Here is a 13,619-nt window from a genome sequence, read left to right as displayed (position 1 = left end):
AAAAAGTTGTTCGCTTGACACTTTTATTTTCAAAAGTTTATTGACTACCACAGGCTGTTGTTATCACAAACAGAAACATCACATTAGTTTTCAAAAGTAAGGGCTTGAGCCTCCTACAGTATGAGAAATATCACAAACGTCTCTGAATTAGAAGTGTCCGAGTGAAAACAAGGCAGTCACACCTGAATTTTGCCTGCGTGAGAGTCACACACTCAATATAGAAACAGTTAGAATTCAAATAAGTGCTGAACTATTGAAACACAAGCAATCCGTGGAAAGGATCAGTATCTATAATATTAGAAACACACACAAGGTGAACGGCTGTTCCAGTTCACACTATGCATGCGACACCATCGGTTTTGGCATCAGAACACACTGCATTATTATCATTACTGTAAATCCATCTCTGAATGTATTCGACAGACACATCTGTCTTTATTATTGGAATTAGAAAGCAGATAATAACACAGCATGCATTCACTAGCGCTGAAATCCATATCTAGAAGATGAAAATGAAATTAAAGAACTCAAAAACAAGGATTTTCTAGCTCAATTAAATACAAAAGCAAACTATACGGTTTACAGTACTAAACACGAAAGGATCAGCCGGAAACGCACTTACTAACATCTCTTTCTGATCTTCCGTGTCTTCTCGAAAGAGTTCATCAATGAATTCATGGTGCGTGTTTGCCATTAAATTCATTGGAACCCATTTCAGAGAATTACAAAGCCGTCCGTTATCGAACGCTGAAAAATCATCATCTTCCAATCCTCCTCCAAAACTCAAAAGAACTCACTATTTGTGCAATCATCACGACAATAAAAAGGTTTGGCAACTTGTGACGCATCAAAAAGAGGGCAGCATTTGGTCTACTTTAATTTCGATCAAATACAGTAAGGTGCAGAGAGTATACATCTCTATCGCTCGAATTTCTCCAGCATTGCACAATTAAATTTGCTAGGAGGCCAAATACTGTGAGGCGGTCGGCCTGTTTCTTGTGCTGTGAGAGTCCTGGGACATCAGAAGCTGAAAGCGTGAAAAAAAGAGAAAATTCTGCAGTCGAGAGAAAGCAGAGAACAATTATCAAAAGAAACAAACAGATGATCCCAGAATTAAAGCCTCACACAGGCAGGACAGGGGCGAAACACATTTGGCATTCAGAGTCGGAACCCAGCGGAGGCTTCATCGCTGTCAAAGCCCATCACAGGCCTGAATCTCCTTTTGTCTTCAGGTGGGCACTTTTCGGGGGGATGCACATGTAGAGTTTAGCCGCTCCTGTGACTTTTGTCTCCGGTGCGCTGAACCCGCGCCATCACCACCTCTTTGGACACGCGCTTCCGTTGACTCGCCAGCCCCAGAAAACACATCAGGTCGATGAAGCAGGTGGTCAGGTTGATCTTCCAGCCGTACTCGCTGGTGGCGTAGTCATATGGAAAAGTGTGGTGGTAATTATGGAAGCCCTCGCCTGAGAAAAAAGGTTTTGGCATTGTGAAAATACTTTCATTCAGAGTTTGGCGTACATCGTCAATGTCTTTATGCTTTGGGTGAAGGCGCGTTCAAGCTCGTAAGAGCCAGGTGTGTGTGTGTGTGTGTGTGTGTGTCAGACGCACCTATAGCGCTGAAGGTGACGAATCGGTTCTCTCTGGGATTGATGGTGCTGTCATACGGCCGGTTCCCCCACATGTGTGCAGCGCTGTTCACCAGCCATGTTGCGTTTAGCGCCAGCATGTACCTGAGGATGGCGGGGATGAAGTACGCCACCCACAGCGACTCGCCCCACAGGAAATACGGCACAGCCATCGGGACCACAAAACACATCAGCAGCACCAGAGGTTTGTAGTACCTGACACACAAGAGAGAACGATCAGACACGCTCGGCCCACAGACACACGATCAGCTCGCGGCGCTCAGTACTGACCTCCTCTGGAACATCACCACTTCATCTGCCCTCAGATCGCCGAGTTCCAGCTTGCGTCCCTTCTCGATGACATCCGGATGCTTCCGAACCAGCAGCCAGCCGATGTGAGCGAAGAAAAAGCCCCGTAAAGCGTTGTGAGGGTCGGCGTCCGTCTCGGAGAATTTGTGGTGAACGCGATGATCGCGAGCCCACTCGTAGATGTCGTTCTACGGCCGGAGATGAGAGCGTTAGAGGCACAGACGCATCCAACTAACAAACACAGAGCGAGCCTACACACTGTATACACTTCTACAGCGCTCGTGTAACTGTTAGCATATCAGTGAAACAAGCTGTGACATGTCACTAACATTCTTGAACTCTATTTGGAGTCGGGTACCTGGAAGGCCATGGAGTTGCATGTGACGAGAAAGATCCGGAGAGGGAAAGATGCTTTGTATGATCTGTGACTCCAGAGTCTGTGTGCACCTGCAGTGATGCCCAGAGCGCTCAACACAAAACACAGCAGCGCTGGAGGAAACACACAAGACAAACACACAGCCATTAACACATGAAACAACACAAGATTACGACTCAAACAAGGTTTTGCTCAATTGTGGATGTGAAAATGTGGTTTGATATTTACTCCACAGTAGCGTGAGTGGTTGTGCAGATGGCACGAGCAAGAGTCCGTACACCGCTCCAGTGTGCAGTAAAGTCATGAGGATGACGTTTCTCCACACTATAGACATGGGAGGCTTCGGGCCCGCTTTCTCCTCATACGTGTTATCGAACACATCCTCCACCGAGTCGGGCTCCGAGAGCCGGGCTGCACGTGACGTGACATCCGTGTCTGACATGGCGATCACTGCAACACACACACACAACAGAGACACACACTTGTTGTTTTAACACGGTCACAGCATCAGCAGCCACAGTAAAGCGGGTCACGCTGGATCAACATCAGTCAGCGCGCGTCATCACGCATTTAGATTCAGACGAACACAACACTCACCGGGGTTCCGCTGCAGCTGTGGTGGGTTCAGATTCACGCGGCGTGGAAGAGAAGAGCGCGTTGAACAGGACGAGTTAAAGCGCAAACTCCGCACGCAGACAGACGCAGACGCTAGAGATGCGCTGTTATATCGCGTTGCGATTGGTCAAAGAGTTTGATGCCACCTCACCGCGGAGCTGTCATTGGCTAGTGTTCATCTGATGTTCGCCAACATCCGAAGAGCCGAATCTCACCGAACCTCACCGGCGCTCTCGGGCTGCTTTATACTGTAAACACACCCCATCGGCGAGGAGGAGGATCTGCCCGCTGACCAATGACGAGCGAGCGCGAGCGCTGTTTCTTTATCTCACAAGTTTTGCACTTCCAAAAAATACGACGATTTAAACGATAATGTCATTTGATTTCATGCGTGCTGCGCAAATCTCTCGATTTGAGTTTGATGTTGTATTTGATTTCATGTTTTTATGTAAAACGCGCACTTTCGAAAATGACATTTGAACAGCAAAACCTTGCAATAATGAAAATGTACATTTGTGCGTGTAAAAGTTTGAAGCATTCACAACAATGACACAGTTTTGTCTGAGATGAACCCAAACGCGACAACGAAAATGTCAATCTTGCAATATTCTGGTGAAATCCTTTAGATCGTTCCAGAAGGAATGTGACGTATTACACAATTTAATGTTGCGCGGTTTCCAAATCCAACTTGCATAAGTGATCTGTTTCATCGGTTTTTGTGTGTTTAACACATTTTCAGACTCCACGCTAACAGAAGTTCTCAGTATAACAGGAAAAACATCTCTTCTCGGGTTTATGAGAGATTCTTCAGATGTCTATAAGACAGAGATCACTGACACTGAATCACTAATGCAGTTATTTATCGGCTCTTCTTCTTTGAGATATTCTTTTTGTTTATTTAGATTCACTTAGGATTTATTTTCTCAAATAGAAGAACTGCAGGATGTTGTAAAACACCGTCAAAACAAAATGAACAACACGGTGTGATGACGCCTGCATGTATAAAACAAACTAGCACCAATTTAGATGCTGTCAGAGGTTGTTTAAAGCAAATAATCTCCAATTATATCACTTGTGCCACATACTAAAAGAAGAATTGTGTGTTTATGGTATGATATAGCTCCACATCATCAAACCTTTGAAGGTAATAAAGATTCGTTATCACAGAGAACTAGTTCACTTGTGATTATAAACGTTATAAAGATGTCTCCCCTCATGAAAGGAAATGTTTGCATCTCTAATATGACCGCTACCTATATGAAGGTGAATTTTAATATGGTCTCCATCATCCTGTTGAATACTTTGACATCTATCATCATGTTTCAGACTCTGGAATTAAAACACTGTCAGAAGTTCATCCACGTGCCACGGACTCTCACCAGGTTACGTTACGTCCATCTGATATAAAGGGAACGACACTGTTATATGGGTCGGATTTAGATCAGATCGTCTGATTCAGATGTTGAAATGAATTACATCATTTGGACTTTTGTTCTCGTGTCACTTTCAGGTACTGTAGATGCGTGTAAAGTGTTGTACAGATGTCACCGTTACATAAACACTCATTAAAAGTGAAGCGTTACATACTAATGAATGGGAATCCGGTTGTATTGCTATTTAAACAAGCTAAATCGAATAGTAATGTTTTAATATACCGGAAGAACTTTTTAAGACGTCTAATGGTTTTTAGAGCTGATTTTCAAATCTATTCAAAGTACATTTGAATGTGAAAATGTGAACGAAATACTGTAATGCAAATGATTACACGCAGAATAACATCACAAAATGTCAACAGCGTCACGAGTTCGTCTGTTTTCAGTGATCTACAGCGCCATCTTGTGCCACAGAACTCGTCTCTTCCTCTGACGCATGTTGTTTTGTGATCACACGTTTAGGCGCCTTATGCGTCATGAAACATATATGATCACAACACGCAGGTTTACTTCTTTAATGTATATATGGAACTAATGTATATAATGACGAGATTTCACAATGCAGTTGTATTACTTTTTGGATCGTTTGTCAACTATGTCATTTCAGTCATTCGAGTTCAACTTACTTTATTGAAATATAAAAAAAAATACAGATTTACACAACAAACTGGCAACCAATGTAAATTCAACAATTGGCACGGACAAATAAGACAATAAATAAATTTAATATATATATATATATATATATATATAAATGAAAGAAATAAACAAACAAAAATGACGTATAAATAAATATTTTGAATAAACATCATATTATTATACAAAGTGAAAATATCATAAAAATTATATTTATCAAAAAGATCTAATAAGATTTAATTTGTTGTTGGTAGAATTTTTATGTATTGTTTTAAATAGTTTTTAAACACGAAAGACAGGGGTATTCAAAAACTTCTTATTCATAGTTTCCATTCTTAATATCAATAAAGGAAAGACTCACTTAAACCACCTTTTTCTCATTTAACCCTAATTATATTTTCTTCCAAGTTCCCAGAATGCACTACATTATCTGCAATTAAAGAAAATATGTTCTGTATTTTCTGGCAATAAATTACAAAGTAAATCTACTCTTTAGAAACTCTCCGTTTGTGTAGATATCATTTACAATCTTCAAATGAATTTCTTTATGTTGAATTGGGAACTTTGAAGAAGTGGCTCTAATGTCATTTTTGCCGAGAACATTTCCAAATGATCTTACAGACCTATAAGGGAAAATTACATTAATGAAAATGTGTCTCATATAAATGTTCGTACATTTCTTCCTTTTAAATTCAATTGATCGACGATATAGGTTATGGTAGATATAGTTAGAGTTAAACGATTCCGTTTAGCGCGTTATAAGGACACGTCATCATTCATCGCCTCGTGTCTGTGATTAGAAACCAGAAACTGCTGGAGAAGACGAACGTCAAACTTCTGATGTGGGCGGGGCTACTGGCCCGGAAGTTGTTTTATGATTTGTCGGGCATGCTCTAATTACTAAACAATCGTATTTATTTCAAATCATATATGAATGATGAATGATGACGTATCTTTAACACGCCTTATGAGATCGTTAATAAATACGCTTGACAAAATTACAAAATAACAACCAGGCCAGTAATAACGGCACTGAATATAGTAAATAAATCAAATATTAATGTAAAATATGTCTTAAAACAGCGTACAACCCTCGACATATAAAATATATATGATAATAATAATAATAATAATAACTTTACTAATTGTAAATAATAGTAACACAATAGCAACGCTCTTATATCAATATTTGATTGTGTTTTTAATAGTTTACTGTCATTATGTTGTGTCATAGTTTTCTTCATTTTGAAGTTAATTATGTAAAGATCTCTGCCGTCAATTTTCATTTGTGAGATATTAATCCTTGAAGCGATTACATGTAAATGTCTGTCAACATACAATGACGCAAACAACGCCTTGAGATTTGAGAAGCGTTGCGAATCAGCTGGTTGGGCCGCGGCGCGCCCCTGGAGGAAGCGCTCGTTGCTGTCTCGTAGCAAACGCGTTACGGTGACCGTCTGTCCGCATTAGCCGCTCGATGGTGCCGTCTCCGGGTGTTTATTTCATTATTTGGCGTTTTTAAGTTTGTCAGGATGGAAGTGAACAAGGATGAAGCGGAGAGGTGTATCGATATCGCGCTCGGTGCGCTGGAGAGCGCGCAGCCGGAGAGAGCGCGCCGGTTCCTGGAGAAAGCGCAGCGTCTTTTCCCGACGCGCAGAGCGAAGGGTGAGCGCACTGAACCCGGGCTCGTACAGGCCCTATATCCCTCTTCTAGAGCTTAACTCAAGCGCATTATGCTTATATTTACTGTGCATTTACGTATGTAAAGACAATCAGGTAACGTGCTGTGTTTTTGTCTCCGAAATCTGTCCGAATTCACAGCTGTACTGTTATATAAACACACATCTATCCATCTATGCGTGTGTGCTTCACTGCTGATGTAACTATTGTGTCGCATCACGTTATTTTAATGTTCCCATGATGCCTAATTGGAGCTCATAAATGCATTGCGTTAGCAACACAAATGTCACGGGGTTAATTCCCAGAGAGCGCACGAACGGAAATAATGTCGACGTTTTCGATGAAAGTGCAAATGAAAATCTGAATATGATGCTGTGTGTATATATTGTGACACGCTTTATTTATTTTCTTAGAGTTGTTGGAGAGTGTGAATGACAGCAGATCTCAGAACAGCTCTAAAGAGGCTGCAGATGGGACAGAAACACGTCAGCGCTGTTCTGGGATCAGCAGTAACGGCACAGCACCTGGAGGCAAGAGCTCAGACTCCAAATCTCACACACCTGAGCAGGCCGAAGCTGTCCGGAGGTACCGTCCCTCAGGATGTTTGATCACTTAATATTTCACTGACTCGTGTGAATTTCACAAATAAAGTGAAGTCCGTTTCTTGGGTTAAGTAAAACTCTCTTTATATTTATGTCCGGTCTAAACACAGAATGCAGCAAGTCAGACTTTATTGAAACAAAACCATTATTGTGGAAAACAAAACAAAACATTTTTAAACAAAAACTGATCCTGTATATGTTTCCATTGATGTATGACCCCTTTAATATCTATGTCTGAATTATTACAGCTTATATTGCCTGTTTTTTTAAGTGATTTGACTTTTTGTGTGTGTCAGAATAAAGCAATGCAAGAACTTCTACGAGATTCTTGGAGTGCAGAAGGACGCTTCAGAAGACGATCTTAAGAAAGCGTACAGAAAACTGGCATTAAAATTTCACCCTGATAAGAATCATGCTCCGGGGGCGACCGAGGCTTTTAAAGGTACAGCGCACCTGCAGTCACAGATCGTTGTTTCTTTCATTCTCTCTTTCAACACAATTGTTTCTCGTGTATGCCGTGACTGTTGTATGATTGTGTCGTTCTGCTGTAGCCATAGGAAATGCATATGCCGTTTTATCTAATGATGAAAAGAGACGACAGTACGATCGGTTTGGTGAAGAGAGAAGCAGCGCGGGCAGATCCAGCCACACAAACACACACTTTCAGGCCGACATCTCACCTGAAGATCTCTTTAATATGTTCTTCGGAGGCGGATTCCCTACCAGTGAGTGTCTGTGTGTCAGAGAGAGAGAGAGAGAGAGAGTCTGTGTATAAGTGCGTGTGTGAGGATGTTTGGGATGGTGACTAGCAGAAGCAGTCGGAGATTCTTATTTCCTTGGTGGAAGTGTTTTTGTAGATCTTAATTGAAAGTCATCAGACGTGTCTAAAGTCAATCATTACTGTCAGATCTCATGTGCTCATGACGATGTTAACGCGTGTGTTGTTTCCGTCAGGTAATGTTCATATGTACAGTAATGGAAGAATGCGCTACAACCAGCATCAGGGCGAGCGTGGTGAACACAGAGGGGTGAGAAACATCTGATAAACTCTCAAAAGAGATCAAGAAGAATACTTGCGTGTGTGTTTGGTACTTTACAAAGTTGTGTTTCCAACAAACACATTTAACATTAAGACTTTAGCTTAGAATTTGATTGTTATGTTTTGGGGAATGTGTGTTTCTGTAAACTCAACTGTAGGGGGCAGCAGTGAGATGATTCAGAACAGATCAGTAAAACTCTGTCTCTGTGTGTATTTAGGGTGGTCTTGCTCTTCTCATGCAGTTGATGCCCATTCTGATTCTGGTCATTGTATCAGCATTGAGTCAAATGATGGTGACTACCCCCCCCTACAGTCTCAGCTTCAGACCGTGAGTCCTTCACCTCTCCCCCTCTCTTTCTCTACTCTCACATATAGTGTATGTTGGTTTAATAATAGATATATGAGATTTGGGTCGTCACAATATACCAGTATGACCAAAAACGCAATATTAAAACTCGTTATCAGCGGTGTTGTGTTGATTCTTCTAGGGATGCACCGACATGTCAAATTTGGCCGATAACCGATAATTCTTTAACACTGGAAGCCGATAACCGATATATTGGCCGATCTAGATATAGTATCTAGATATTAATATAACATTCCTATGACTGAAACAAAACAAAGAAAATGGACGACTTCTTTTATATGAAAACATTGAGTGCAGAAAACAAGTTTCTAACCGTTAGTTCTCTTTTTCCTTTGAAGATCATGTACCAGGTCCACTTTACACTAGTTAAACATGTTTTAACTTTTTAACTTTTCTGGGATATTTTTATTCAACAAACAAATGATAGATGTTCTTCCAGAGCAACCCAGACAAGTGTTCTTAACAGCCACGAGTCTAACGGATCTCAAGACAGAAAGCATTCAGACAGCAGTCAGATTCAAACAATATGCTTTTGTTCCTATAATTCACACATTCATAAATACTGAATCTACATACAAATACTTTTTGCTAATATCAGTAAGTGAATGATCCCGACAGAATGACAGAACTGTGCTGGATTTGAACTATGAGCAGCTGAAGAAGTTTAACCAGAGGAAATCATTTATGATTGAGACTTGTTGGCCAAAAATAGTAGAAAACACCAAATTAAAGTTGAATTTGATTGATTATTCATTCATTCAAAAAGATTCATGTAGATATGACGACGATATTGTTACTGCAAATTATTCTGGTCATGATAACCGTGAAGATGTAACGCTGTCGGTGGAAATATACAGCTCAAGATATTTTTGATGCTTGAGTGTTTTCTACATGAAATTGTATATGTTGTTGCCGCTGAAACCGTCACATTAAGATGCGCCATTGTTTATTAAACGGTAACCGTTTTAGGATTTTTAAGCTTCAATACATAGACGATTAATGACATATTCAATTGTATAGTAAACATGTGACCTCCTGACTGTATGCAGGAAGTTGTGTTTATTACATACATGTATTTTGATGATCATCAGGTTTAGATCCTGTTGTGAACAAACGCTGCTGTCAGAATAACAAAAAAACTATGTTTTTCTAAATGCATATTTTATTTATATATATGTGTGTGTGTGTGTGTGTGTGCACTATTGCTTTTCTGCAACAGTTGATAAAGTATGCAAATAAAGAAAAAAGTGCTGTTGTGTGTGAATGTGTCAGGACAGATATTCATGTATTGGTTAAGGATTGATCTGCTGATTCTGCATGGAGCTGAGCGATCAATAACACTGAACGCTTACATGAGCAGACGGTATGGACCAGTCGGGGCACAGGTCAACAGCAGAACACGCATGTGGGTCGCACGTTTCTCTGATCATATCTGTTATCTGGCAGCAGGTGGAGAAAGAGCGGATTGTTTTTGCTTTATTCGGTCTCACACTTGCGTCCAAAGATATGTGTTCACGCCTCAGTACAGCAGATGCCATCTGTCAATCACGTGAGAACTCGTCTGATTGGCTGAGTGAAGACTCTCTCAGTGACCTCTCAGCCTTAGACCCTCAATTATTCTTTTTTTGAAGTCAAATCATCTGAACGGACAGTCATGATCAGCTGTGTCTTCACACACCATGTGCATGAAGCTCCTGACCTCTGACCTCTACTCTTTGACCCTGACCTGCTATCACACAAGAACAGCATCTTTTCATTTTCTCCTTCTCAGCACACACACTGTTATAAGTTCAGTCTGCTCAAGTGTGTGATTTTATTTCACCCAAGTCATATTTACACTCGAGCCGAAGATCTTATGGCTGTGTGAATAAGGGGAACCAGGCGAAGTCACGGCGATGAGTGTAGCACAAAATCACGTTGCTTTTTGTTGTGTGTGTGTTTGACATGTCAGTCTCTGTCACATGCAGGTCAGCGGGACACACACACAAGCGTGTGACGGAACATCTGGTCGTGACGTATTACGTGAGTGAGCGCTTCAGTCAGGATTTCAGTGGATCGAGACTGAAGCAGGTGGAGAGCAACGTGGAGGACGATTACATCTCCAACCTGAGAAACAACTGCTGGAAAGAGAAACAACAGAGTACGTGTGCATCTCTCTCACTCGTGTACACACACACTTCATGCTTTTAAATGAGTGATTCGAGAAACCCATGAGAAAAGAAACATCTCTTTTCATATCTCAATTATTTTTCCTAGACATCAGTGAGATTCAATGGAGAGCACGTTTACTCAAATCCAGATGAGCTCCATTCATTCACACCTCCAGACTCTTCATGTGTCTCAACAATTACACTCTCACTTCATTCTCTTTTTATTCTCCCAAGAGAAAAATCAGAGACTAAATTGAGACTTAAAAGAGACATATCGCTTTAATTTCCTGAGCTGTAAAAGAACTAAATCTGAGCATTTTCCTTGAAATGTGCTGTTTGTTTGAGGGACATTTGTCTTCTGAAACTCTTCTGTGTTTATCTGATTGATGAATCATTCAAGTCAGCTTTATTTATATAGTGCTTTCTACAATTGTCATCTTTACAAAGCAGCTGTACATGAAACAAATTGACTATAAGCAAAACATTAATGTTAAGCAAGTCAAAACTAAAAAGTGAAGACACACACACGTTCAAACACACCCACATGAATAAAACATGGACACACACACACACATAAACACAGCATGTTTAGAAAAGGAGAGAGAAAGTCAAGTAGAATATAATACGGACTATAAATTCCTATATGTAATAATAAATAAATTAAGCAGAATGTCACAGTTAATGTGATATTAATAAATACAAGAACCTGATGTCAACCCAGACCCAACCAAATCTCCTGCGGCACTACTGATGCCTCTCTTCAAGCTCGACAGTGCTTGCACAACTAAACTCAAATAAAATTAACATAGTAAAAAGGTAGATAAAAGGTTTAATATTATCATTAATAATCTAATAGTTGACATTTTGTAGTGAGGACATGCTCTTCCATCAGGAACTTCATCCTCAGATCGCCTCAGAAAAATGAGAAAAGACATCTGAGAGTCGAGGACGGTTCTGCACTCTTTGATGCAACAAGCACATCAGTTGTTATTGGAAGTGTTCCTGGTTCCCGTTGATGGAACTAATGCAGCCTAAACCCTCAGAGGATTTGTATTATGGAAGTGTTGTGTATGCAAGGTTGAAAAGATGCGTCCTTAATCTCGATTTCAACTGACAGAGTGTGTCTGCCTCCCTGACAGAACAAGCAAGACCAACGTTTAGGTTCTAGATAGGAAAAGGATCTGCCACCTCCATTTGATTTAGAAATTCTAGGTATTACCAAGTGACCGGACACCTAAGAACAAAGTGCACGTGAAGGACTGTCATACAAGAGAAGCTCCCTCAGGAACTGAGGAGTTAAACCAGCAGGGCTTTAGAAGTAATCAGTAAGAAGTTAATGCGATGCTTAATAAGTAACCAGTGCAAGGTTGATAGAACAGTGCTAATATCCTCATAATGTTTTGTTCAGTATGTGAAAGCTGGTTTATGTTTGTTACGTCACTTCCCTTCTCACTATCAGCTGAATCAGCCTTCATCTTCCCTCTGAACTTCTGCAGATATTTGACTCGATCTCCTGAATCTCACATTCAGGTTTGACGTCACTCAGACCAAATGGTGTGATATACCAACGACGTTGGATGTTCAGAGATGAGTCGCTTGTAAAAAGTTGCGCTTTGTTCCTCGCACCCAAACGTATGGACTGTATCTTCAGAAGATTGTGTCTTTTCCAGTGCTTGTTTGTGATGAAGTGTGACTTGTGTGTTTCAGAGGAGGGATTGCTGTACCGTGCGCGGTATTTCGGGGACAATGATTTATTCCAGCGGGCACAGAGGATGGGAACCCCAAGCTGTTCTCGGCTCTCTGATGTTCAGGCATCGCTACATGGATAAAATGTCACTATCTCTGCACTACCTGGTGAGGGCGCTCTCTCTCTGTAAATGTAAATGTACATATTGTACAAAATGTATGTAAATATATCTTTGTTCACCGACAGGTTCCAAAAACAATATCAGCAGTCTGGAATATGGAAGAATGCCATACAGATTGTAAATATATGTGTTTTTTGGACAAGCTTGAGAACTGCTGAGTTTAACTAGAGAACACTTCAGAAGAGGACTGTGTGTGTGTATAAAGTTTTAGATTCATGTGGATGTGTAGATTTTTTACAGTCTAAATGTTCTGGTGTGAATGAAAGATCTCTCTGCTGGAGTATCATCAGGTTTATCACCATTGTACAGATTGTGGATCCAACGACAACATGTGCATATATTTGCTTGTGTTTAGATGAAGATCATGTCCTTTCGATAAATTCCTGCATAGATCAATCTCAAACTTATGGATGATATAGTGGAGTAAATGTTAGGATTGACTACTGTACATGTATTATTTATTAAAAGATCACATAGGACTATTTATTTGGTATGATGTTTAATTTTCTACATGAATTGTGGAAATATTTCATTGCTGAAACTCTGATGACAAATAAAGCTTGTATGTGCTTCTCTGCGGGTGTGAAGTTGTCATCGGGGGTGTAAACCGTATTTTGCTCGCAGGATGTCGGCTGATAACACTTGCAGCTGAATCATGCATTTCTGTGCGTTCGTACCGCTGAATCTACAAACCTGCTGTGCAGCAAAACTTGAGAACAACTGAAGGTTAAAGCTTCATTCAGAATATTGATCAGCAGTTATCAGTTAATGTCAATTGGACAGAAACGGTCAATGAAATGGACTTCATGACAAGAGTCCCATGTGGATCTAAAGGTCAGTTGAAATTAAAATATTGGAAAGTACAATAGTCAAACCCAGAGATAATCCAAAAGGATTTTGCTATGGATTCAGATTT

At 40.5% G+C, this 13,619-nt stretch overlaps 2 protein-coding genes across 2 annotated transcripts; one reads left to right on the top strand and one right to left on the bottom strand.

The window, feature by feature from the left end:
• Positions 1-5: 5 nt before the first annotated feature.
• Positions 6-3,197, bottom strand: scd (stearoyl-CoA desaturase (delta-9-desaturase)). Its single transcript, XM_079477021.1, has 6 exons — positions 2,911-3,197; positions 2,542-2,763; positions 2,296-2,426; positions 1,920-2,125; positions 1,612-1,844; positions 6-1,466 (listed from the first exon to the last, which is right to left on the bottom strand). Exons 2-6 carry the CDS (start codon positions 2,753-2,755, stop codon positions 1,267-1,269), a joined length of 984 nt encoding a protein of 327 aa, XP_079333147.1. The 5' UTR covers positions 2,756-2,763; positions 2,911-3,197; the 3' UTR covers positions 6-1,266.
• A 3,146-nt stretch (positions 3,198-6,343) lies between these two features.
• On the top strand, positions 6,344-13,278 carry dnajb12b (DnaJ heat shock protein family (Hsp40) member B12b). Its single transcript, XM_079476141.1, has 9 exons — positions 6,344-6,662; positions 7,091-7,262; positions 7,576-7,721; positions 7,831-8,004; positions 8,234-8,307; positions 8,537-8,646; positions 10,653-10,825; positions 12,543-12,689; positions 12,769-13,278. Exons 1-8 carry the CDS (start codon positions 6,530-6,532, stop codon positions 12,662-12,664), a joined length of 1,104 nt encoding a protein of 367 aa, XP_079332267.1. The 5' UTR covers positions 6,344-6,529; the 3' UTR covers positions 12,665-12,689; positions 12,769-13,278.
• Positions 13,279-13,619: the final 341 nt, after the last annotated feature.

Source organism: Barbatula barbatula (assembly GCF_947034865.1).
Source record: "Barbatula barbatula genome assembly, chromosome: 16".
Classification (NCBI taxonomy): Eukaryota; Metazoa; Chordata; class Actinopteri; order Cypriniformes; family Nemacheilidae; genus Barbatula; species Barbatula barbatula.
Note: the sequence above shows the minus strand (reverse complement) of the source record. Positions and strands in the feature narration are given on the sequence as shown.

Bases quoted from the DNA above. Each gene is read 5' to 3' on its own strand.
- scd (XM_079477021.1), bottom strand. From the start codon at position 2,755: ATGTCAGACACGGATGTCACGTCACGTGCAGCCCGGCTCTCGGAGCCC. The intron at 1,845-1,919 runs GTCAGTACTGAG...CTTGTGTGTCAG, and splicing joins GTGGTGATGTTCCAGAGGAG to GTACTACAAACCTCTGGTGC. The intron at 1,467-1,611 runs GTGCGTCTGACA...CTTTTTTCTCAG, and splicing joins CGTCACCTTCAGCGCTATAG to GCGAGGGCTTCCATAATTAC.
- dnajb12b (XM_079476141.1), top strand. From the start codon at position 6,530: ATGGAAGTGAACAAGGATGAAGCGGAGAGGTGTATCGATATCGCGCTC. The intron at 6,663-7,090 runs GTGAGCGCACTG...TTATTTTCTTAG, and splicing joins CCCGACGCGCAGAGCGAAGG to AGTTGTTGGAGAGTGTGAAT. The intron at 8,647-10,652 runs GTGAGTCCTTCA...TGTCACATGCAG, and splicing joins TACAGTCTCAGCTTCAGACC to GTCAGCGGGACACACACACA.